Source organism: Symphalangus syndactylus, chromosome 17 (genome assembly GCF_028878055.3).
Source record: "Symphalangus syndactylus isolate Jambi chromosome 17, NHGRI_mSymSyn1-v2.1_pri, whole genome shotgun sequence".
Taxonomy (NCBI): Eukaryota; Metazoa; Chordata; class Mammalia; order Primates; family Hylobatidae; genus Symphalangus; species Symphalangus syndactylus.
The window spans coordinates 59,433,042-59,458,619 of record NC_072439.2 but is presented as its reverse complement, the minus strand read 5'-3'; the positions used below and the strand labels follow the sequence as shown (position 1 = coordinate 59,458,619).

The 25,578-nt window shown below is 39.9% G+C and overlaps 1 protein-coding gene across 3 annotated transcripts in view; it reads left to right on the top strand.

The window, feature by feature from the left end:
- Positions 1-25,578, top strand: part of VEPH1 (ventricular zone expressed PH domain containing 1) — a 255,018-nt gene that overhangs the window by 110,486 nt on the left and 118,954 nt on the right. For all 3 annotated transcript variants that reach the window (XM_063620307.1, XM_063620306.1, XM_063620308.1), the window contains one exon: positions 20,698-20,918. In XM_063620307.1, the coding sequence (XP_063476377.1) occupies positions 20,698-20,918 (221 nt within the window). The remainder of the gene's footprint in view (positions 1-20,697; positions 20,919-25,578) is intronic.

Here is a 25,578-nt window from a genome sequence, read left to right as displayed (position 1 = left end):
TAACCCCTTTTAATAAACTGAGCCATGCAAGGTTAAATAACTTGCCCAAGGTCCATGTCTGGTTAGCTACAGTGCCAGATTCAAACTTAGGAAAAAGCTTCTGAACCCACTTTATAAACAACTATATTATTGCACTTGCCTTCTCAGACAAATAAGGCACAGCTAGGAAGGCTTTACATGGTACTACTACCTTTTCATTCCTCGAAGGTAAAATTTTGCTATGTTAATGTTTATCCAAAGAAAATCTTTCACATGTATTGACATTTTGAACAGTCGACACTTTCCTTGCTAGTCCCTTACCCATCAATTCTACTTTGCATGCAGTAAGAAAGCCTCTTGAAACCCAAATGCCTGATAATATCTCTGGTATGGAGAAACTTAACCCATCGCTCAGACAGACCAGCTGAATCCAACAGAAAAGTGGTGCTAGCAGGGTTTTAATAGCTTTGTCTCAGTTGTTGTTCTGGATTTTCTAAAGTGGTTCTAAACCCACCAGCCAATGAGAGTATTTGAGATTTTATTTTAAGGCTTAGTATCTCAAGCTCTGAACAGACAACAAAACTGGAGGTAACAAAAGTCTTCCAGTAGAATAGGAAAAACAATCATATACCTGCAGTATATAGAAATTTACCTCCTCCAGAGTGATGACCACAACATGGCACATGGATACATATGTAACAAACCTGCACATTGTGCACATGTACCCTAAAACCTAAAGTGTAATAATAATAAAAAAAAGAAAAAGGAAGAAAAAAATGGCTTTTAAAACCTGATATTGGTTTCTCTGCAAGGGAAGTATGAAAAAGAAGAAAGAGAGATGGGGTAGGAAGGGGCTCACAGATGCTGCCAATGTTATCAATAATTTCCTGTTATGGTACATATATTTATATATATTATTTCATATGTAGCATATATTCCATAATGTCAAAGAAAAATACAATCATTGAATATTTGCTATGTGCCAAATAGTATACCTGATATTGAAAACAATAATCTTTATAATAAAACATTCAGGCTGTACTAAGTAACTTATTTTTAAATTCATTGATATTTCTGGCATCATCAGATCATATTAAAAATAATACTACTAATAATTCGTTGATAGCATTGTTTTATCACCTACTCTATGCTAGATACTTTACAACTATTTTTTCATTGTTCCTCACAACATCATGAAGGAGTTGTGTCAGCTAAGATGAATTTGGTAATAGCATATGCAACTAAAGCTGATTCAGAAGAAAAATATTTATTATCTCCTATAACAAGAAGCCTGGAAAACATGGTGGGTCCCAGGTTTGTTCAGAAGTTCCACAACATCATCAAGAACCCTTGATAAGCTTCTTTCCATTCTCTCTCTACCATCATCAGTAGATTTGAATTGGCCCCATAAACATACCCCTCACACTTGCAAAGATAGCTGCCCAGATCCAGGTAGTGCATATAGGTACAACAATGTCTGGTTAAGGAACAGGGATGTGTTCTTCCATCTCTTTTTATCTGGGAGGAAAACATTTTTCAGTAGTCTTCTACCCCAGAAAACTTCACATCAGGTCCAGTTGCCCAGGATTAAATCACATACCCAAGCCCTAGTTTAAAAGGAGCCTGAGAAATAGAATAGCTATTTTCACTTTATAGCAGGCTGGGGGTTATACCAATAAGAAAGAAGGGGATAGGGTGAGATACGATTAGCGATAGGCAATCAAAAGTATCTGCCGCCGAACTGTTAGCTCCAATCTACAGATGAAGCTTAGGCTCAAAGTGGTTAAATAAGATGCTGTGCCTTTTAAATGCACCATTTAGACCAAGCTTGTCCAATCCACAGCCTGTAGGCCACATGAGGCCCAGGACAGCTTTGAATGCAGCCTATCACAAATTCATAAACTTTCTTAAAACATTATGAGAATTTTTTGTGATTTGTTTTTTTAGCTCATCAGCTATTATTAGTGTTAGTGTAGTTTGTGTGTGGCCCAAGACAATTCTTCTTCTTCCGATGTGGCCCAGGGAAGCCAAATGATTGTACACCCCTGATGTAGACCATTGATATAGTTTGGCTATGTCACCGCCGAAATCTCATATTGAATTCCCACATGTTGTGGGAGGGACCCGGTGGGAGGTAATTGAATCATGGGGGCATATCTTTCCCATGCTGTTCTCGTGATAGTGAATAAGTCTTATGAGATCTGATGGTTTTAAAACGAGGAATTCCCTACATATGTGCTCTCTCTTTGCCTGCTGCCATCCATGTAAGACATAACTTGCTCCTTCTGCCATGATTGTGAAAATGGACTAATACAACCATTTACATTCAAGGTTGATATTGATATATGAGGTTTTGATACTATCATGAAGTTGTTAGCTGGTTGCTTTGTAGTTTCTGTTGTGTGACTGCAGGCTATGTACTTAAGTGTGTTTTTGTTTTATTATTTACCAGATATCATTCTTTCGTTTCATGTTTAGAACTCCCTTAAGGATCTCTTCTAAGGCTGATCTAGTGTTAACAAATTCTCTTACAGCTTCCTTGTCTGGACAATATTTTATTTCTCCTTCATTTATGAAGCTTTAGTATGGTGGGGTATGAAATTCTTTGTTGAAATTTCTTTTCTTTAAGAGTGCTAAGGGGGTGGAGCCAAGATGGCCGAATAGGAGCAGCTCCGGTCTACAGCTCCCAGCCTGAGCGACACAGAAGACGGGTGATTTCTGCATTTCTGTTTGAGGTACCAATTTCATCTCACTAGGGAGTGCCAAACAGTGGGTGCAGGACAGTCGGTGAAGCACACTGTGCACGAGCCGAAGCAGGGCGAGACATTGCCTCACTCGGGAAGTGCAAGGGGTCAGGGAGATCCCTTTCCTAGTCAAAGAAAGAGGTAACAGACGGCACCTGGAAAATCGGGTCAGTCCCACCCTAATACTGAGCTTTTCCAACGGGCCTGGAAAACGGCACACCAGGAGATTGTGTCCCACACCTGGCTCAGAGGGTCCTATGCCCACGGAGTCTCGATGATTGCTAGCACAGCAGTCTGAGATCAAACTGCAAGGCGGCAGCGAGGCTGGGGGAGGGGCGTCCGCCATTGCCCGGGCTTGCTTAGGTAAACAAAGCAGCCAGGAAGCTCGAACTGGGTGGAGCCCACCATAGTTCAAGGAGGCCTGCCTGCCTCTGTAGGCTCCACCTCTGGGGGCAGGGCACCGACAAACAAAAATTCAGCAGGAACCTCTGCAGACTTAAATGTCCCTGTCTGACTGACAGCTTTGAAGAGAGTAGTGGTTCTCCCAGCACGCAGCTGGAGATCTGAGAATGGACAGAATGCCTCCTAAAGTGGGTCCCTGACCCCTGAGCAGCCTAACTGGGAGGCACCCCCCAGTAGGAACAGACTGACACCTCACTCGGCCGGGTAGTCCTCTGAGACAAAACTTCCAGAGGAACTATCAGACAGCTGAATTTGTGGTCTCACGAAAATCCACTGTTCTGCAGCCACTGCTGCTGACACCCAGCCAAACAGGGTCTGGAGTGGACCTCTAGTAAACTCCAACAGACCTGCAGCTGAGGGTCCTGTCTGGTAGAAGGAAAACTAACAAACAGAAAGGACATCCACACCAAAAACCCATCTGTACATCACCATCATCAAAGACCAAGAGTAGATAAAACCACAAAGATGGGGAAAAAACAGAGCAGAAAAACTGGAAGGTCTAAAAAGCAGAGTGCCTCTCCTTCTTCAAAGGAACGCAGTTCCTCACCAGCAACGGAACAAAGCTGGATGGAGAATGACTTTGACAAGTTGAGAGAAGAAGGCTTCAGACAATCAAACTACTCCGAGCTACGGGAGGAAATTCAAAACAATAGCAAAGAAGTTAAAAACTTGAAAAAAAATTAGACGAATGGATAACTAGAATAACCAATGGAGAGAAGGGCTTAAAGGAGCTGATGGAGCTGAAGGCCAAGTATTGAGAACTACGCGAAGATTGCAGAAGCCTCGGTAGCCGATGCAATCAACTGGAAGAAAGGGTATCGCTGATGGAAGCATTTTGAAATGAATGAAATGAAGTGAGAAGGGAAGTTTAGAGAAAAAAGAATAAAAAGAAATGAACAAAGCCTCCAAGAAATTTGGGACTATGTGAAAAGACCAAACCTACGTCTGATTGGTGTACCTGGAAATGACGGGGAGAATGGAACCAAGTTGGAAAACACTCTGCAAGATATTATCCAGGAGAACTTCCCCAATCTAGCAAGGCAGGCCAACATTCAGATTCAGCAAATACAGAGAACACCACAAAGATACTCCTCGAGAAGAGCAACTCCAAGACACATAATTGTCAGATTCACCAAAGTTGAAATGAAGGAAAAAATGTTAAGGGCGGCCAGAGAGAAAGGTCAGGTTACCCACAAAGGGAAGCCCATCAGACTAACAGCTGATCTCTCGGCAGAAACTCTACAAGCCAGAAGAGAGTGGAGGCTGATATTCAACATTCTTAAAGAAAAGAATTTTCAACCCAGGATTTCATATCCAGCCAAACTAAGCTTCATAAGTGAAGGAGAAATAAAATACTTTACAGACAAGCAAACGCTGAGTGATTTTGTCACCACCAGGCCTGCCCTAAAAGAGCTCCTGAAGGAAGCACTAAACATGGAAAGGAACAACCGGTACCAGCCACTGCAAAAACATGCCAAATTGTAAAGACCATCGAGGCTAGGAAGAAACTGCATCAACTAATGAGCAAAATAACCAACTAACATCATAATGACAGGATCAGATTCACACATAACAATATTAACTTTAAATGTAAATGGGCTAAATGCTCCAATTAAAAGACACAGACTGGCAAACTGGATAAGGAGTCAGGACCCATCAGTGTGCTGTATTCAGGAAACCCATCTCACATGCAGAGATACACATAGACTCAAAATAAAGGGATGGAGGAAGATCTATGAATCAAATGGAAAACAAAAAAAGGCAGGGGTTGCAATCCTAGTCTCTGATAAAATAGACTTTAAACCAACAAAGATCAAAAGAGACAAAGAAGGCCATTACATAATGGTAAAGGGATCAATTCAACAAGAAGAGCTAACTATCCTAAATATATATGCACCCAACACAGGAGCACCCAGATTCATAAAGCAAGTCCTCAGTGACCTACAAAGGGACTTAAACTTCCACACAATAATAATGGGAGATTTTAACACCCCACTGTCAACAGTAGACAGATCAACGAGACAGAAAGTTAACAAGGATATCCAGGAATTGAGCTCAGCTCTGCACAAAGTGGACCTAATAGACATCTACAGAACTCTCTACCCCAAATCAACAGAATATACATTTTTTTCAGCACCACACCACACCTATTCCAAAATTGACCACATAGTTGGAAGTAAAGCTCTCCTCAGCAAATGTAAAAGAACAGAAATTATAACAAACTGTCTCTCAAGACCACAGTGCAATCAAACTAGAACTCAGGATTAAGAAACTCACTCAAAACCACTCAACTACATGGAAACTGAACAACCTGCTCCTGAATGACTATTGGGTACATAATGAAATGAAGGCAGAAATAAAGATGTTCTTTGAAACCAACGAGAACAAAGACACAACATACCAGAATCTCTGGGACACATTCAAAGCAGTGTGTAGAGGGAAATTTATAGCACTAAATGCCCACAAGAGAAAGCAGGAAAGATCCAAAATTGACACCCTAACATCACAATTAAAAGAACTAGAAAAGCAAGAGCAAACACATTCAAAAGCTAGCAGAAGGCTAGAAATAACTAAAATCAGAGCAGAACTGAAGGAAATAGAGACACAAAAAACCCTTCCAAAAATTAATGAATCCAGGAGCTGGTTTTTTGAAAAGATCAACAAAATTGATAGACCGCTAGCAAGACTAATAAAGAAGAAAAGAGAGAAGAATCAAATAGATGCAATAAAAAATGAAAAAGGGGATATCACCACCGATCCCCCAGAAATACAATCTACCATCAGAGAATACTACAAACACCTCTATGCAAATAAACTAGAAAATCTAGAAGAAATGGATAAATTCCTCGACAAATACACCCTCCCAAGACTAAACCAGGAAGAAGTTGAATCTCTGAATAGACCAATAACAGGTTCTGAAATTGTGGCAATAATCAATAGCTTACCAACCAAAAAGAGTCCAGGACCTGATGGATTCACAGCCGAATTCTACCAGAGGTACAAGGAGGAACTGGTACCATTCCTTCTGAAACTATTCCAATCGAGAGAAAAAGAGGGAATCCTCCCTAACACATTTTATGAAGCCAGCATCATCCTGATACCAAAGCCTGGCAGAGACGTAACCAAAAAAGAGAATTTCAGACCAATATCCTTGATGAACATTGATGCAAAAATCCTCAATAAAATACTGGCAAACCGAATCCAGCAGCACATCAAAAAGCTTATACACCATGATCAAGTGGGCTTCATCCCTGGGATGCAAGGCTGGTTCAACATATGCAAATCAATAACTGTAATCCAGCATATAAACAGAACCAAAGACAAAAACCACATGATTATCTCAATAGATGCAGAAAACGCCTTTGACAAAATTCAACAACCCTTCATGCTAAAAACTCTCAATAAATTAGGTATTGATGGGACGTATCTCAAAATAATAAGAGCTATCTATGATAAACCCATGCCAATATCATACTGAATGGGCAAAAACTGGAAGCATTCCCTTTGAAAACTGGCACAAGACAGGGATGCCCTCTCTCACCACTCCTATTCAACATAGTGCTGGAAGTTCTGGCCAGGGCAATCAGTCAGGAGAAGGAAATAAAGGGTATTCAATTAGGAAAAGAGGAAGTCAAATTGTCCCTGTTTGCAGATGACATGATTGTATATCTAGAAAACCCCATCATCTCAGCCCAAAATCTCCTTAAGCTGATTAGCAACTTCAGCAAAGTCTCAGGATACAAAATCAATGTACAAAAATCACAAGCATTCTTGTACACCAATAACAGACAAACAGAGAGCCAAATCATGAGTGAACTCCCATTCACAGTTGCTTCAAAGAGAATAAAATACCTAGGAATCCAACTTACAAGGGATGTGAAGTACCTCTTCAATGAGAACTACAAACCCCTGCTCAATGAAATAAAAGAGGATACAAACAAATGGAAGAACATTCCATGCTCATGGGTTGGAAGAATCAATATCGTGAAAATGGCCATACTGCCCAAGGTAATTTATAGATTCAATGCCATCCCCATCAAGCTACCAATGACTTTCTTCACAGAATTGGAAAAAACTACTTTAAAGTTCATATGGAACCAAAAAAGAGCCCGTATTGCCAAGTCAATCCAAAGCCAAAAGAACAAAGCTGGAGGCATCATGCTACCTGACTTCAAACTATACTACAAGGCTACAGTAACCAAAACAGCATGGTACTGGTACCACAACAGAGACATAGATCAATGGAACAGAACAGAGCCCTCAGAAATGATGCCACATTTCTACAACTATCTGATCTTTGACAAATCTGACAAAAACAAGAAATGGGGAAAGGATTCCCTATTTAATAAATGGTGCTGGGAAAACTGGCTAGCCATATGTAGAAAGCTGAAACTGGATCCCTTCCTTACACCTTATACAAAAATTAATTCAAGATAGATTAAAGACTTAAATGTTAGACCTAAAACCATTAAAATCCTACAAGAAAACCTAGGCAATACCATTCAGGACATAGACATGGGCAAGGACTTCATGTCTAAAACACCAAAAGCAATGGCAACAAAAGCCAAAATTGACAAATGGGATCTCATTAAACTAAAGAGCTTCTGCACAGCAAAAGAAACTATCATCAGAGTGAACAGGCAACCTACAGAATGGGAGAAAATTTTTGCAACCTACTCATCTGACAAAGGGCTAATATCCAGAATCTACAATGAACTCAAACAAATTTACAAGAAAAAAACAAACAACCCCATCAAAAAGTGGGCGAAGGACATGAACAGACACTTCTCAAAAGAAGACATTTATGCAGCCAAAAAAACACATGAAAAAATTTGACCCAGCCATCCCATTACTGGGTATATACCCAAAGGACTATAAATCATGCTGCTATAAAGACACATGCACACGTATGTTTATTGCGGCACTATTCACAATAGCAAAGACTTGGAACCAACCCAAATGTCCAACAACGATAGACTGGATTAAGAAACTGTGGCACATATACACCATGGAATACTATGCAGCCATAAAAAATGATGAGTTCGCGTCCTTTGTAGGGACATGGATGAAACTGGAAAACATCATTCTCAGTAAACTATCGCAAGGACAAAAAACCAAACACCGCATGTTCTCACTCATAGGTGGGAATTGAACAATGAGAACTCATGGACACAGGAAGGGGAACATCACACTCCGGGGACTGTTGTGGGATGGGGGGAGGGGGGAGGGACAGCATTAGGAGATACACCTAATGCTAAATGACGAGTTAATGGGTGCAGGAAATCAACATGGCACATGGATACATATGTAACAAACCTGCACAATGTGCACATGTACCCTAAAACCCTAAAGTATGATAAAAAAAAAAAAAAAATGCTCATCATCACTGGCCATCAGAGAAATGCAAATCAAAACCACAGTGAGATACCATCTCACACCAGTTAGAATGGCCATCATTAAAAAGTCAGGAAATAACAGGTGCTGGAGAGGATGTGGAGAAATAGGAACACTTTTACACTGTTGGTGGGACTGTAAACTAGTTCAACCATTGTGGAAGTCAGTGTGGCGATTCCTCAGGGATCTTGAACTAGAAATACCATTTGACCCAGCCATCCCATTACTGGGTATATACCCAAAGGACTATAAATCATGCTGCTATAAAGACACATGCACACGTATGTTTATTGCGGCACTATTCACAATAGCAAAGACTTGGAACCAACCCAAATGTCCAAGAACGATAGACTGGATTAAGAAAATGTGGCACATATACACCATGGAATACTATGCAGCCATAAAAAGTGATGAGTTCATGTCCTTTGTAGGGACAAGGATGAAACTGGAAAACATCATTCTCAGTAAACTATCGCAAGGACAAAAAACCAAACACCGCATATTCTCACTCATAGGTGGGAACTGAACAATGAGAACTCATGGACACAGGAAGGGGAACATCACACTCCGGGGACTGTTGTGGGGTTGGGGGAGGGGGGAGGGACAGCATTAGGAGATATACCTAATGCTAAATGACGAGTTAATGGGTGCAGCAAACCAACATGGCACATGGATACATATGTAACAAACCTGCACATTGTGCACATGTACCCTAAAACCTAAAGCATAATAATAATAAAAAAAGTACCTCCCAAAAAAAAAATAATTAAAAAAAAAAGAATAATCGCCTCAAAAACAACTTGCATGGATAGAGCACCTTACAGCTTACAAAATATTTATACTTCTTTCCAGTCATCCTGTCTGGCAGATGGGAGATACTTTATTGGGCCCATCTTATGTTGACAAAACAGATGCTATGATGGTAAGGGAGTTGTTCAAGGCTATATCATCAATAAAAGAAAGATAACTGTATCCTACCCCCCCCCAAAAAAAGAGTGCTAAAATAGGCCCCCAATCTCTCCTTGCTTGTTTCTGTTAAGAAGTCTGTTAGCCTGATGGGATTGCCTTTGTATGTGACCTGCCCTTTTTCTCTAGCTGCCTTTAAGATTTTTTTCTTTAGCATTGACTTTGGACAATCTGGTAGTTACATTCCTTGGTGATGTTCATTTTGTATGGTATCTCAGAGGTGTTCTCTGGATTTCTTATGTGTAGATGCCTACCTCTCTAGCAAGATTAGGAAAGTTTTTGTGAATTATTCCCTCAAATATATTTTCCAGGTGTTTTACTTTTTCTCCTTCTTTGTCAGGAATGTCTGATTGGTATGTCACTTTACATAATCCCATATTTCCCAAAGACTCTGACCTGAGTCTTTGGACTGCACAATGTCTGTGCAGCCACGCCGCTGGTAATGGCTGACTTTATATGTACCTGGATTAAAAATGGCATCCCGCCATCAGTCCCAGGTCTAGGAAAGTGCAGTTTTTCCCGTTGTCTTTCCCTCTGAATATCTCCAAGAGCCTGTCCCCAAGTTAGCTCTAGGGCTTGAAAGAAACAAACTACTCTCCCTCAGCTTGGGTGGCTTGGATCCCTAGTGGAAAGGTGAGTCACAAAGGAGGCTCTCTGCCTCTCTCATGTACTGATGATGCAGGATTCTTTTGGTGCTGCTTTACCAGCTGGAAACCTCTATGGCCAGTGGCACCTCTGCCCAAGTTTTGCTTGTGACCATTGGGCTGGCTCTGCCCACTCAGCCTGGCAGGCTGTGCTTGGCTCACACTACTGGCCCAGACCCCATGCCCAACACGGGTGAGCCAGGCATGGAACAGCAAGCAGTGTGTGAGTGAGAGAGTACAAGATCTGGCCGCAGCAAGCCAGGAGCACTGGCTGCTGCGGCAGGCAGCTCTAGGCATCAGCAGAGTTGCAAGCTCCATGCAAGGCTGTGGCTGGACCAGGCATGCCTCAAGCAGCTTCCGCTTTGGGCACTGGCATCTGGACAAGAGGAATGTGGTGGTGCCCAAAAACTTGGAGATGCCAGCAACCATGGAGCCCCAACGGGGTGTTACAGCATGTCACAGCTCTGGCTCAGGGAGTCCTGAGGTCTGGGCCTCCAGAAGGGTCGCAGCTCTTTTCCCCTAGTCTGGCAAATGGGAACATGTCACCACCCACAGCTTGGTGGGCTGGCCAGAAACATGTTTCAGCTTGTTCATATTACAGCTCATTCAGTTCTGCTGCCCTGCTCCAGCCCATGGCTGCTGAACTGACCAGGCCCTGCCATTGGTTTCTGCCACATGGGGTGGCCACCTGGCACTGGCAGAGGCCAGGAGGGTTACAGTGTTACAGCTCCTTCTGCACCTGCCGTTAGGTGGTCCTGGGTTTTTGTCCCACATCCAAGAAGAATGAGGTTAGGCAGACACCTTGAGAGTGAGCAGGGCAGAGGAGAGTTTTAATGAGTGATAGAACACTTCTTCACCTGAGAGGGGACCCAAAGTGGGTAGCCCATACCCAAAAGTGGGTAGTCTCAATGTGTGGCTGAGTCCAGGTTTCTTATGGGCTCTAAATAAGGGAGTGCATGCTGATTGGTCCATGAGTGGGCCTGGAAAAATCACCATTTGATTTGCTAAAAGATATCGAGGAAGTTCTCACTCTGGTTGTGGACTCCACCCGGAACTGGCAGCCCAGTTTTCAGGCTTCAGGCTATTTTTGGCTTGGGTTTCAGCAGGTAACTACCCCTTTCTGCCTAGGAATTTGTCTGTCTCCTGCCACTATCACTAGGGCTTCACTCAGTTTTATCAGCCAGATGCTGTCATGGGGGCTGTATTCCAGCATTTTCCTCTCCAGGATCTTGGGTATCCTTCATGATTCTGGTGGAGTCCCATTTTCCTTCTTGAATTAAAGCTCACAGAGCTGATCTTCATGTACTATCGTGCTATTTCCAAATAGCTGAGGCACTCTGAAAATCCTCTAATCTGCCATCTTAGAAAAGAAAACAAAACAAAATGAGATGTTTTTTAAAAAATGGTCACAAATAACCAATTCATAACCAACTCCAAAAATAAAACAAGTTTCAATATCTCCAATTAACACTACTTCATAAATGTCTTACCAAGCACATCAGGATCCATTTGAAAAAGGATTAGTAGAAAAGTTCCTCCTTTGACTTTCTTAAAATTACAATTCTCATTCTATGAGATTGGGGTTGGATTCTCATTCTATGGGATTGGAAATTATAATTGTAACCCTAACTCATTGTCCCAAACCAAATGGATCTTTTCTTTTTAAAAATTACATTGTTCAAACTTTTTTGTCTTTTATTGGGAGAACCAAGAAAGTAAAAGTATTTCAGCATATGCCAGTGCTACCCACACTTTTCATATTCTTCTGTAAACAACCAGGTTGCAAGTGAAAAGCAAATGACTGTCCCCAGTCTTCAATCTGCACACCTGAGTCAGTCCACATTTACAAAACAATATGTAATGGAGAGAAGAATTAATATGTGGATGGAAAACAATGCTCACATGGATTAGGATGATTAGTAATTTGCTAATGAAAGAAAAGCCCAATTAGTGCAAAGGCAATAAGAAAATCTGCCCATGGTAGCCAAGTAGAAGGGAAGATAAACTGGAAAATATGCTGAAGACCTAAAATCAAATAAAATTTCAGCTGACCTCAGTAAAGCTGATCTTGCATCTCTCTGGGCATGACTGCAATGGTTTCATAGAAATTCATCCCTTAATGCTTTGGAAAGTCTTTTTCCTTTTACAGAAGATCCACAAAGATCTGAAATCCATCAATGGATTGGTCTATCTAGCTACCCATTTCTCTCTATCTATCTATATCTATCTATCTATCCATCTATCTATCTATCTATCTATCTATCTATCTATCTACTTACCTATCCATCTATTTATCTATCCATCCATCCAGCTCTGTGATTTTATATTTTCAAATTTACCTACTTGCTAAAAATGTCTTTGAAAGCACTATAGTATTGATTTGGGGTTACAAAGTCATTCACGGATGTGCACAGAGTAGCAAAAAACTTCGGTTGTCCCCAACTGAGGTTGAACAAGGTGATGCCCTGCTGTCTTGGTTCAGCTCTCATACTGTAAACAAGTATCTATTCCATGGCCTCTTTATTGCCACATTTTTCTTATCTTCATGCTTTTTTTGTTTTTGTTTTTGGTGATTTCACTGTTTAAAGTGTCCCCCAAGTGTAGTACTAAAGTGCTCTCTAGTGTTCCTAAGCACAAGAAGACTGTGATATGCCTTATGGAGAAAATACATGTGTTGGATAAGTTTTGTTCAGGCATAAATTACACTGCTGTTGGCCATGGGTTCAAATTTAATGAATCAACAGTATATATTAAATAGTTCTAAACATAAACACACACAAAACAATGATATGTATGAATCAGTTAACAAAAATGTGACCAGAGGCTTGCAGGAAACTAACCCTGAATTTCCTCTAGAAGCAATACTTCAGTATTGTCTAATTCAGGGTTGTAATTTTATGGAACATAGCTACTTGTTATTCCCAAATAACAAGAATCAACATATTATATATACAGTCATCCCTCAATATCTGAGGAAAATTGGTTCCAGAACCCCTGTGGATACCAAAATCCAAGGATACTCAAATCACTCATATAAAGTGGTGTAGGACTTGCATACAACCTATGCACATCCTCCTGTGTGCTTTAAATCATCTCTAGATTACTTATAATACCTAATACAATGTAAATGCTATGTAAATTGTTGTTATACTATGTTTGTATTATTTTTATTGTTGTATTATTTTCTATTTTTTCCAAATATTTTGACCTGCAGTTGGTTGAATCTGTGAATGTAGAACCCTCCAATATGGAGGGCCAACTGTATCTGTATAGGGAAGTATATAGAGTGATATATCATCATATTCACCTGCAATATGAGTCTATTGAACAGAGTCCTCTGACTTGAATTTTCTACCTGCCTACATTCTCCAGAGGAGGGTGGTCAACTGTCCTGATTTGCCCATGATTAAGGAGTTTCCCAGGACAAGAGACAAGAGGCTTGCAGTGCTAAAACTGGGAAAATCTTGGGGCAAACAAAGAATTGTTCCCCCAATACCAGAGTTTCTCACAGCCAAAGAAGCATTGGGGTGGGAGGAGAATCCAGTACAAACCCTTCAGCTCTTGGTCTGGAGCTAGTAACACCCAATTAAGAAAGAGACTCTCATGGAATAAATACACCCCCAGGCAGTTAAGCATCACTGGCCACACTCAGGCTTTTGAAGGCTCCTAAGAAAAGCCTGGGGTCACTCTGGCAAAGTTCCATTGAGAGAACATTAGCAAAAAACTCATTTGCTTTACATTTCTAATGGCCCTTGCAAGTGTATCTTTGATGTGTGTAGAGACTTCAAAGAGTTGAACTATGAAGAAAGATTGTGTTTAAATCAAATGGTGTAAAATACAAATGCCTGGGAAATGCAATATTTTCATTCAGGCAACTAATATATTATTATTTTTTTACATTTGTAAAGTGATAAAAGACAGGGGAGAGAAAAATGTGGAATATAGGGCCAAATCCACATTTCCTACATCAGCAAATTCTCAAATTTTCAGAGATTTAGGACTCCACATAGACCAGTGATTCTCCTTTGGCTGTACATCTGAATCATCCAAGGGGTTTAAAAATTCCTATGCCTGAGCTCCACCCATTTCAATAAAATTGAACAGGAATTGGGAAGCAGGAGAGATTTACTTGGCATTAGAATAGTTTTAACAGCTTTCCAGGCAATTCTAATGTGCAGCCAGTGCTGAGAACCACTCACAAGGAGGACAGCACTGAGAAAGAACATCAGGAAACTTCTGTGTTCAGCAGGGAAGAATGAATGCTATCATCAGCTGGTGATGTCCACCACAGGTGGAGTACAGAAAGGAGAGCTGCAGCCTAAAGAGCTGCCCTAAATGGTTTTTATCAGCCCTAGTGATGTGGAAACATTCAAACTCTGGAATCAGATGAATCTTGATTTAATATTGGCTCTGCCACTTATAGCTATATTATACCTGTGCAACTTTAGTGAAGTTACTATCCCTCTTGATGTCAATATCCTCATCTAGATACTCATTTTGCAAGGTCATTGTGAAGATTAAGTGAAAATGCATATGTCAAGTACCAGACATACAGTGGATGCTTAGTGAATGGAAACTATTGTTATTATCCAGACCTCCACATTTTCATGTTTGGCCATTTTCTGAATTGTGTTCTGTTTTTCTGACAAAGGATAACAGAGTAGCTTTATGCAATTGGAGTAGTAGTATTAAAAAAACAAAATAATAAAAAGTGAAAAAAATGGCCAATGCAATTTTGCAAACATATAATCTAGTTCAGGGGTCAACAAATTACTGCCTGTGGACCAAATCCAGCCACATCCACTCATTTACTTATTGCTTTTAGCTCTTTTCCCACAACAAGAGACCATCTGACCCACTAAACTGGAAATATTTACTGTCTGTTCCTTTAGAGAAAATATTTATCTGACTCCTGATCCTAGTTCATCAATGCTCAGCATGGTCCATGGACACCAAAACCTTTTCAGGGAATCTGTAAGGTCAAAGCTATTTTTACAATAATACTAAGACATTATTTACCATTTTCACTGTGTTGACATTTGCATTAATAGGACAAAGCAATGGTGGTTAAAACTGCAAGTGCCTAGGCACAAACCAAGACAAGACAGTGGCACCACACTGTACTCGTAGTCATATTCTTTACCACCACACGTTTGCAGGACAAGAAAAAAAGCCAGTTTCTCCTAAGTCAGTGTTTCTCAGCCTTGGCAATATTGACATTTTGGATCAAACAACTCTCAGTTGTATGGTTGTCTTGTGCATTGTGGGGTGCTTGGCCTCTACCCACCAGATACCACTAGCCCTCCCATTCTCCTAGTCGTGACAAAAATGTCTCCAGACATTCTCCAAATGCCCTCTGGGGAGGAAGAAAATCACTCGTCTCCCTTTCTTTTCCCCACTCCCTCCCCCTGGAAACCACTGAATTAACCTGATGAAGCAGTAGAAATTATTAATTTTATTAAATCTCAATCCTGAGTACACATCTTCTTAAGTTTCTCTCTGGCTAAATGGGAAGGATGCATTGGCTTGGCACTTATGCTGCTGATTGAAATACAGAAATTCAGTGGTTATCTTAAGAAAAAAAACCCTTGTGTTATTTGCCTGTGTGCCAAACTAACCACTTTTTTTTTCTGGAACAGTTTTTACTTGAAATAGCAACTAATGAACAATCTACGATTATTTGTTTGGGGCTATTTGGTAGACATTATCCAGAAAATGAATGAAGTGAGCCTTTCATTTCAAGCAAAACTACTGATATTAGTATTGTTGCTAGTGATACAATTTGAGCTTGCAAATGAAAATTGGAGTTTTGGAAAATCTATATCTGCCACTGTAAACTTGAAAGTTTCCCAATACTTAAAAGACTTTTCTGATGAGATCAGTGGTGAAAATAGTGAATGCAATGTTTTTTATATTATATAATGAAATGCATCATCTTTTGGAAGATATGCCTAACACAGTAAACCAATATTTTTCCAAATGACTAATGCTTAATATTTCAAAGTCATGCATAGGTAAGAGATTTAATCAAAGTGTAAGACAAACCAGTGGATTTTAATGTAATAGGACACAAAGTTAATTAAAGTCACATATTGCAACTAACCTTTAAGAAACTACTTGTTGAGTTTTGGTGTAGTGTCCAAGAAGAATATTCACAATTATCAAGGCTATTTTGAAAATACTCTTCCCTTTTCTAAGTTCATATCTTTATGAGGCCAGATTTAACAGATCAAATACAGAAACATATGAGAATATAGATGTCATCTATTAAGCAGTTACTAAAGAAATTTGCAAAAATACAGAGGAATGCCAGTCTTCTCACTAAATTTTTTGTTTTGGAAAATGTGATTTTTTATGAAAATATACATTCTAAAAATTGGCTATTTTAACTTCCAATATGGTCAATATCAATAAATATAAACCAGGTAACAAAAACTCTAGGATCTTTGATAATTTTCAAGAGCGTAAAGGGGTCCTAAAACCAAAAGATTTGAGAATTGCTGATCTATTTAGTATGTACAGAGTATTTATAATATTTATATAACTAAATTAAAAATAGTTAACAAAAAAGACCACATAACTCTGATGATGAATGAGATATAGGAAAAAGGAGTGGAAAAATATGTGTATAGGTCATTTAGTTTTTTGTTTTTTTTGGTTTTTTTTTTGATGGGAGGAGCTGGCAGTATAGCAAGTGAGGGTCTAGATGTACAAACAGGGAGGGCATATGTGGCCTTGAGCAAGTTAGTCTCCTATCTGTGCTTCAGTTTCCTCCTTGTTAAAGTGGAAATGATAGCATTATTTGGAGGATTACATGAGTAAATACCTAAAAACAGTATAGAATATGCTTGCTGCTTAGAGTAAGTGCCCTCTCTGGGTCAGCTATTTTTGTTGAATAATAAACAATGAATTTATGTCACAGGGATAAGGTCAGACCGACAATTAAGGCTTACAGGTGCTGACCCTACCCCTCAATGGGGTGACTGAAAGCAGGAAAATCCAGTCACTAGCTCCCAGAGACAAAATATCATGAAGCTGAGAAAGAAATCAGAATCTCCTAACCCCATTCTTGCCCTAATATCACACTTTCTAATCCAAAATCACATCTGTTACCCCTGTGAGGTACATGGATGTGCTCCAAGGTTTCAGAACAAATGATGTGAGGTTGGCTTGGTTTCATACTTTAGTTCCAGAGCAGTTATAATTTTTCCTGTTCCTGCACTGTGATTAATTTTCCCTTCAGCTCAGTTTGGCTGCCAGCGATCATTCAGAATTATGTTGATTTCAGCAAATACCCACACAACGACCTTCACCTTTTAAAAGACACATGCTTTAAAGAAGGGACTTGCAAATTTTTATAGTGAGAAGGATTCTTAATGAAACCATGGGGACATTTATTGCATAAGCAAATGAAATGTTTGTGAAACGGTTTTTAAAAATTCTAATGAAAAATCTACTTCTGAAAGTAAGGAAGTTACCTCAGATTTTAAATTACATCTTAGTAGGGCAAACAGCATATAAAATTCAGTTCCTGTATCTTCCTACCACCCTATATCAAGCAGGATAAATTTATGGTAATTGTTTTCTAAGGTTACTGAGAATGTTGAGTTTAGAGTCTGAAACCTTGCCAAATTCAAATGTCGCCTTCTCTCTGAGATGTGTCCTAAGTACACTGTTTACCATTGGCTCCCCCTTCTGCTTCATTTTCCTTTGAGGCACGTTTCTCCATCTAACACACTATACATTTTACATAGGTATTTTGTTTATTGTCTGTCTGCCTCATTATTGTGGCAGGAATTTTTGTGCTTTTTCTTCAGTGATATGTTCCTGGCTTCTAGAAGGGGGTCTGGCATATGGTAGGGACCCCCCACATCCAGCTTTTATCTTTAAATCAGGAATAGAAAATGTTCCTTGATGCATTGCATATCATGAATTCACACATGGAGCCTTTGAATTAATAAATGAGTCTATGTTGCAAAAAAAAACTGTTGGATCCAAGAGCATTTAAGTATTGTTCTGCAACCTGGCAATTGTATGAGCCAAAATATGAAACAGGGTCTCCGGGAACATATTCCAGGGGTCTTTTATTTTCATTCATCTAACATTATTCTTTAATGAATAGATGCCTTTAGCTTCAACTAGCTGTCCAGCTCCTGCTCATGAAAGCACAAGCCTCTGTCTCACATACCCATACAGGACACTGTGCCCTAGTGGGGTTTAAAAAATAAATAAGGGATTGATGGCAGAAGTACCCCATTTCCCCCAAGAGATGTGTTCCAGTGCAATTGTACATGGAATCTCTGAAAATCAAGTACCAAAAATGAGGGAACTTCACCACTTAAATTTGTGCTGTATTAAGTATTTATTGTAAAGCACAGAATTCCTTTGTAACAACATACTTTATTTATAAGGTCATATTTTGATATATAAGGTTTTCTTAAATCAGTAAATTGAGACAGACACACCGGGTGTAGAATCCACAGGCTCAATTTAGTGCCAGGTTGATGATTGATGAATGAGAAGTAGCTCCTTTAGAAGACTTGACTGGCACATGTAACCATTAGGAAATTACAAATAAAAGGTGAGGGGGATTTGTGTTCTTTAAAAGCAAGGGCATCCTTTCATTCACCTTTGTTATCTAGAGTCTAGTAAAAGCATATTATAGGCATGCCATACCTATTTGGTGATTAAATAAAAGCATGAGTGAGCAAATGATCAAATGCAATTAAGTACTTTTGGCTGGACATGGTGGCTCACACCTGTAATCCTAGCATTTTGGGAGGCCAAGGCAGGAGGATTACTTGAGCCCAGGTGTTCCATACCAGCCTAGGCAACATGGTGAGACCCTGTCTCTACAAAAAATAAAAATAAAAATAAAAAATAGCCGAGTGTGGTGGCACACACCTGTGGTTCACCTACATAGGAGACTGAGGCAGCAGGATAGCTTGAGCCCAGGAGGTCAAGGCTGCAGTGAGCCATGATCACACCTCTGCACTCCAGCCCGATCAACAGAGTGAAACTCTGTCTCAAAAAGATACTAAAATAAAAGAAAATTAAGATTTTTAAAGATTCTATAATGCAGTAAAAATTTACACAGAAGGAGTCACTGGAGACAGCTGCATGGAAGAGTTGCACCTTGAAGGAAATTAAGGCTTCAAATGCTAGCACAAAGGGTAAATAAGAATTCCTAACGAGGAGAGTAATCTAGATCTGTGCACCAATTGGTTAGAAGGATTGTGAGCAGCAATCTCCAGTGTATACTTATTTATATTTATACATATGTTCCACTACACTAACAAGAAAAAATTTTAGACATATACAAAAATAAGATTTTAAAGGAAAAGTTAAAGGTGAAATAAGCCATATTTTAAATTGTTATTTATTAATGGTATATCATTATTTCTATTGGGCACAATCTATATTTCAAACAACCTTTTTAATAATTTTGAATATTGAATTTTTTGGCTAACTTCCAGTCATGTCAGATTAGATCACATTGTCTCAAAATATGGCTAATGAGGAGTTTTAATAGATATAAGAGATGTGTCAGCTAAGCCATTTTCTTATTTGCTCATGCCTACATTATTCATGTTGTCCTTAATCTTCTGTTCTTTGAAGGAACTTAGATGACTTGTGAAAGTTAGCTTGGTTAAACCTAGATAATATAATCTACTCAATCGGCCAAGCATATAAAAACTGTAATACACTGAAAGATGCTTAAAGTTAACAAGTCAGCGAGAAAACCTGCAGCAAGGAAATCAACCTAGCACACTAGTAGAATATGCAGCCATCACCCAACAGATGGGTTGAGTGTGCCAGGGTCAAGGCTCACTTTAAGACCATGGACCGTACCTGCCCCGTGCAGGTGGAGTTAGCAGCTCACATAGTTGTGAGAGGTGCATGTGTGGGGTCTCATCATTTATGATGGTTGAGAGGTTTTGACCTGGAAAGATAGGTTAATGAGTATGTTTGCATATTAGTCTGTCCTGGAAATCAGGAATAAATTAAAAATCTCAAAGAAGCAGATTCAGAGGAACTATGAATGAAACTGATTATTCAACTTGAGCTAGCTTCCTGAGTCAGCTCCCTATAGAATTATCATCTGCTGCTCATGGGACTCTGATTTTTTCTTTTCTATTTATTATTATTATCTTTTTTTTTCTGAGACTGAGTCTCCCTCTGTCTCCCAGGCTGGAGTGCAGTGGCACGATCTTGGCTCACTGCACCCTCTGCCTCCTGCGTTCAAGCGATTCTCGCGCCTCAGCCTCTCAAGTAGCTGGGATTACAGGCATGTGCCACTGTGCCCAGCTAGTTTTTTTGTATTTTTAAGTTGAGATGGGGTTTTACCATGTTGCCCAGGCTGGTTGCAAACTCCTGTTCTCAATCAGGAGTTCCAAGCCATCCACTCACCTCAGCCTCCCAAAGTGCTGGGATTACAGGCATGAGCCACCATGCCTGGATTATTTTCTTTTAAAAGATAAACCTATTTTCTTCACTGTTTTTGGCAGGAGAGAGCCAGGAGCTGCCTGACATACCTGGTAAGCCAACTGGCCAACATGGAGCATTTGTTTCACCATATTCTCCTGCTGGAGATTAAAAGCATCACCGACACCTTCTCCTCAATCTTGGGCCCTCAGAGCAGAGACATCTTCCGCATGAGCAACAGCTTCACCGCCATTGCTAAACTCCTTACCCGACAACTGGAAAATACCAAGGCTGGAAGTGGCAGGTGAGCAAGAGCTTCTGTGTACCTCAGGGAGCCTCTGTGCACCTGTGGGGGTAGAACGCAGACAGCTAAGCCTTTCTAACTTCCAAAGGAAGCTAAAACCTGTATCTCAACAGAGAATAATATCTGTATAAATTATGGCACTTGCCAGAATCTTTCTTCTAAATGTGTGAAAACCAGAATGTAACAAAACAGTAAATTTAAAAGGTTCGCAAAATATGGTAAAGGAATTAGAACGTAGTGCAAGTAATATTTTATAGCACCCGTTTATTTACTCAACAAGCATTTAACAATTTAAATTGTCATACTGAATAATTTAACATAGCTTACTACGTATCAGGAAGCTAGACAAATATAGAGAGATAATAACAGGTTCTTTGTATTCAAGAAGCTCACCGACTAGTATGAGATAAATATTTAAGTGCATAATGGGAGAATGGCAGAATGGCCGAAAGGTTATGCTTATCAAGATGAGTTCAAGGGGCATGGAAAATACAGAGATGGAGTATGTACTTCTGCATCAAAGGGAGAGGGGTGGGAAGCTGATATCAGAAGAGGTTCCCCTGAAGAGGTGATATTTTGAACGAAGTAGTGAAAGATGACCAGATTTCACCAGGCTGTCTTTTGGGCAGCATTTGAAAAAGCACTTTCTGGAAACAGAAGCCATTTTGTATGACTACAGTTATGTTACAAGGAAAATAACATTAAGAGATGCTGATGAAGTGGTAGGCAGGGACCAGTGGATGATAGGCTCAACAGAGTGGACTAAGGAGTTCGATTTTACCCTCTAAGCAGTGAGGAGTGATTGTGGAGCTTCATACACAGCAGGGTATAATCAGTCCAGATTTCAGGAAGCTCACCCTGGCCCCAGTGCAGAGGATGTCTCAGGAAGAGGCAGATGAGCCAGATCAAGTGAGGGAAGAGCAGAAAAGTGTGCATAGGTGTTGGCCATGAGGAAATTATTGACGATTGAGGTGAGGAAGCTGCCATTGGTGTGGCTAGCAGAAAACAGGGTGATGGGGGTTGCAGAGAGAGTGGACACAATGCACAAACTGGCCTTTTCAAGAAGCTTGTCTTTGGAAAAAATATTCAAGGCCATGCAAGGTTGAGGGAGGGGTTTTATTTGTTTTTGCTATGGTTTGAATAGAGAGAAACTTAAAAAGCTTTATGACCTTTAGAAGTTACAAAAGCCCTTTATGTATGTAATCTCATTTGATCCTCATGACCATTCTATAAGGCAAGAAGGGCAGATGTCACTTACTCCTACTTTATGGAAGAAGAAACAAGAGGCTCAGATACTGGGTAAATATCTTCCCAATGTTACACAATGACTAAATGACAGAGGATGGACTCAACCCCATCTCCATAATTCAGATCACAGGCAATGGAAGGTGCTCAGTTATGGAGGAGGATGGGGCCCATTTGCGACTAGTGTCAAATTCTGTGGGTTTTTTGGAATAACAAATGATGCATGCCATTTCCAGTGTGAAACAAGAATTCCATGAGAAGCCATCTTGATAGAGTAGTGAGCATTTAGTCATTTGGGTCCACTTTATGTTCAGCACAGTGTAGAGCCTGGAGGTCCTAAGAGATATAAGGTACTATCCTTACCATCAAGAGTCACAGTCAGAGGATGTGATGTGCTAAAAGTGCATACAATGGGCTATGGTGAAAAAGGGATGCACTGACCAGCAGCCAGGGAGTCAAATATTTCACAGAGAAGGTAAAATTTAAGTTCATTTCCTATTTATTATCTTCCATCTGCCAAGCATTTCTCTAGACACTAGGTCAAGTTGCACAGAATGAATGAAAATTCCCCAGATAAAGGTAGAAAGGACACCACAAATTAAAAAAATAGCACATACAAAGATACAAGGGCTTAATAATATGTGCGCAGACTAAGGAAAGATAATTTGTTCAGTAGGGCAGGAAAGTAAGTTGAAAAGTTAGGTCAGAGGCAGATTATCAGAGGGCTTTCATGCTGTGTTAGAAGCAAGGGTTTGTTCTGTAAGCAACATGGAGGCTTGGAAAGATTTTAATCCAGAGAATGATCACAGCTCTTAGCACAGGAATTAACAGATAGTAAGCACTCAAATATTTTCACCAAATGAATAGGTAAATCAGGAGTAACTAACATCATGAAGCATTGAATTAATTTGGTTGGAGCAGCCAGTTGGCAAGAGACAGTGAGAGGTCTAGACAAAATGATGAGAGCCTAAGAAGTCAGGGCAGATCATTATAGTAGAGGACACAAAATTATGAGAAAGTGATCACCTACTGGAGGTGGAGTAGGAAGAAGAGGGGAGTGGATGAACACCCAGAGATATGTAGCTTGAGTGACTGCATAGAAATGGAGATGATGCTGATAACCAAGAAAGGAGGTCACAGGAGGGAAGCCAGCCTGGGACAGCCTCTTAGCCGCTACACACAGAGAATGTAATCTGACCAATAGTGTCACCAAAGTCAGTAACTATCCACAGAGGTGAAGTCATTGTAAATGTCATTTTCTTTCAACACAATGAATTTGATGGAGCATATAAAAATGTGTTGTCACCTGGTTTGATATACAGATGCCTATTACAAGGGTTTCTTAACCCTGGTATTATTGATATTTGGGCTAGATAACTCTCAGTTGTGAGGTTGCCATGTGCATTATAGAATATTCACCAGCAATGTGCTGGCCTCTACCCACTAGATGATAGAAGAAGCACCCCCTTTCAATTTTGACAACCAAAAATGTCTCCAGGTTTTGTTAAATGTCCCCAAGGAAACAAAAACCTCCCCCACTTGAGAATCACTACTATATATATATACCATTCAAAAATAGCATTTTCATAGACCCATTAGTTAACTGGCAATGACCTAAACACATGGCAGCATCCAGGAGAGTCAAGGCCAGCATCATTAAAAAGATTTGCCATTTATATGCACCCACAAAGTCACTGTTGGCCAATTTTAATGATGTGGTTTTAGAAGTTTGGTTTACAGTCTCTGCAGCTGGTGTTTGAGGGAGCCATTCTGTGGTGTATGCACAGCTGAACTGTGTGTCTTCTCCAAGCCATGGCTGACATGTGCCATGAGTGAAAGTTGGAGCCCATGTCCTGGCCAGTGCTCACATATTCTCTATTGTCCCTATGGACACAAGGTTTCAAGAGGCCAGTTGACATTGCTAAGATTACTTACGTGAAAAGCTTTATATAAAGAGAAAAAATATTATAGAAGTGTGTTACTTAGGCATCTTAACAGGAAAATACATTTTTAATAAGTAGGCCTGTATTAGTCCATTTTCATACTGTTGTAAAGAACTGCCTGAGACTGGGTAATTTATAAAGGAAATAGGTTTAATTAACTCACAGTTTGGCATGGCTGGGAGACCTCAGGAAACTTACAATCATGGAAGAAGGCAAAGGGGAAGCAAGACACCATCTTCACAAGGCAGCAAGAAGTGCCAAGCAAAGCGGGAAGAGCCCCTTATAAAACCATCAGCTCTCATGGGAACTCACTCACTATCACAAGAACAGCATGGGGGAAATTGCCCCTATGATTCAATTACCTCCACCTAGTTTCTCCCTTGACACATGGAGATTATGGGGATTATAATTCAAGATGAGATTTGGGTGGGGACACAAAGCCTAACCATATCAAGGCCCAACCGAATTAGCAATGAACGATTTCCCCATGAAAAGAAGAATTTAGGAGATATGTAGGTAGGAAAGAAAAATAAGGTCCCACTATGAAAATATGAGTCTGCATGTATGAGAATGCATTGTAAATATCTTTTTTTTTTTTTTTTTTTTTTTTTTTTTTTTTACTATTTTTCTGAGGTGAGAGGGCAGGAGAGTAGGAAACAAAGAAAGGGCAAAATGAAATGTAAAGAGATGAAAAGGTCACCACTCACCTCATACCACTACTGCCATCATCCCCCACCTCAACCTGTCTCCATTGAAAGTACTTCTCTCAGTTCAACCCCTCGCTGTCAATCTTCTTCTAATCGATTGTAATTATTCAGTGGGAATCTCTAAACTCTCATGTGGACAGCCAGCCTTTTGTCTGAATGGCTCATCCTCTCTGGGATGGTTGCTAAGGCTTCTCTCCCAACATCTTTTCCTTGAATACCCTTCATTGTGACCATTTAACTTCAGTCATTTTAATCTCTGCCCCCAAAGCAGAAAGGTCTGCACTTTTGTCTAAAGCATGCAGCAGAATCTGATCCTTACAATTAAAGGGGAAATGAATAAGTGAAGAGAGCTTGAAAGAAAATTAAAGATGATAAAATTCAAAACAGATGTCATCTAATTTACAAATCTGACACGTAGCCCAGCAGGCCAGATTTTAGACTTCAGGCCAAAACTACAAGATTATCAAAAGAAAAACAATTAGCATCCTAGAGAGAATGAAAAACTGAAGCAGACAGGAGCCTTTCTTGTGCCAAATGACTGAATAAATTGAGTGAGTTTTGTTAGAAGCACCAGGTGAGCCCACTTGCACTTTTCCTGCTCCTGTTTTAGAAAGAATGTTTATATGTAAATAATAAACCAACAGAGGCTAAATAACAAGACAGCCAAGCAAAGCATTTATATTTTTTAAATTAATTCTGCAGAAGCAAAAGGGTACAAGAGCTATTATGCATTGAAAAGGAGAAGGTGTCAGATTGGAGAAGAGA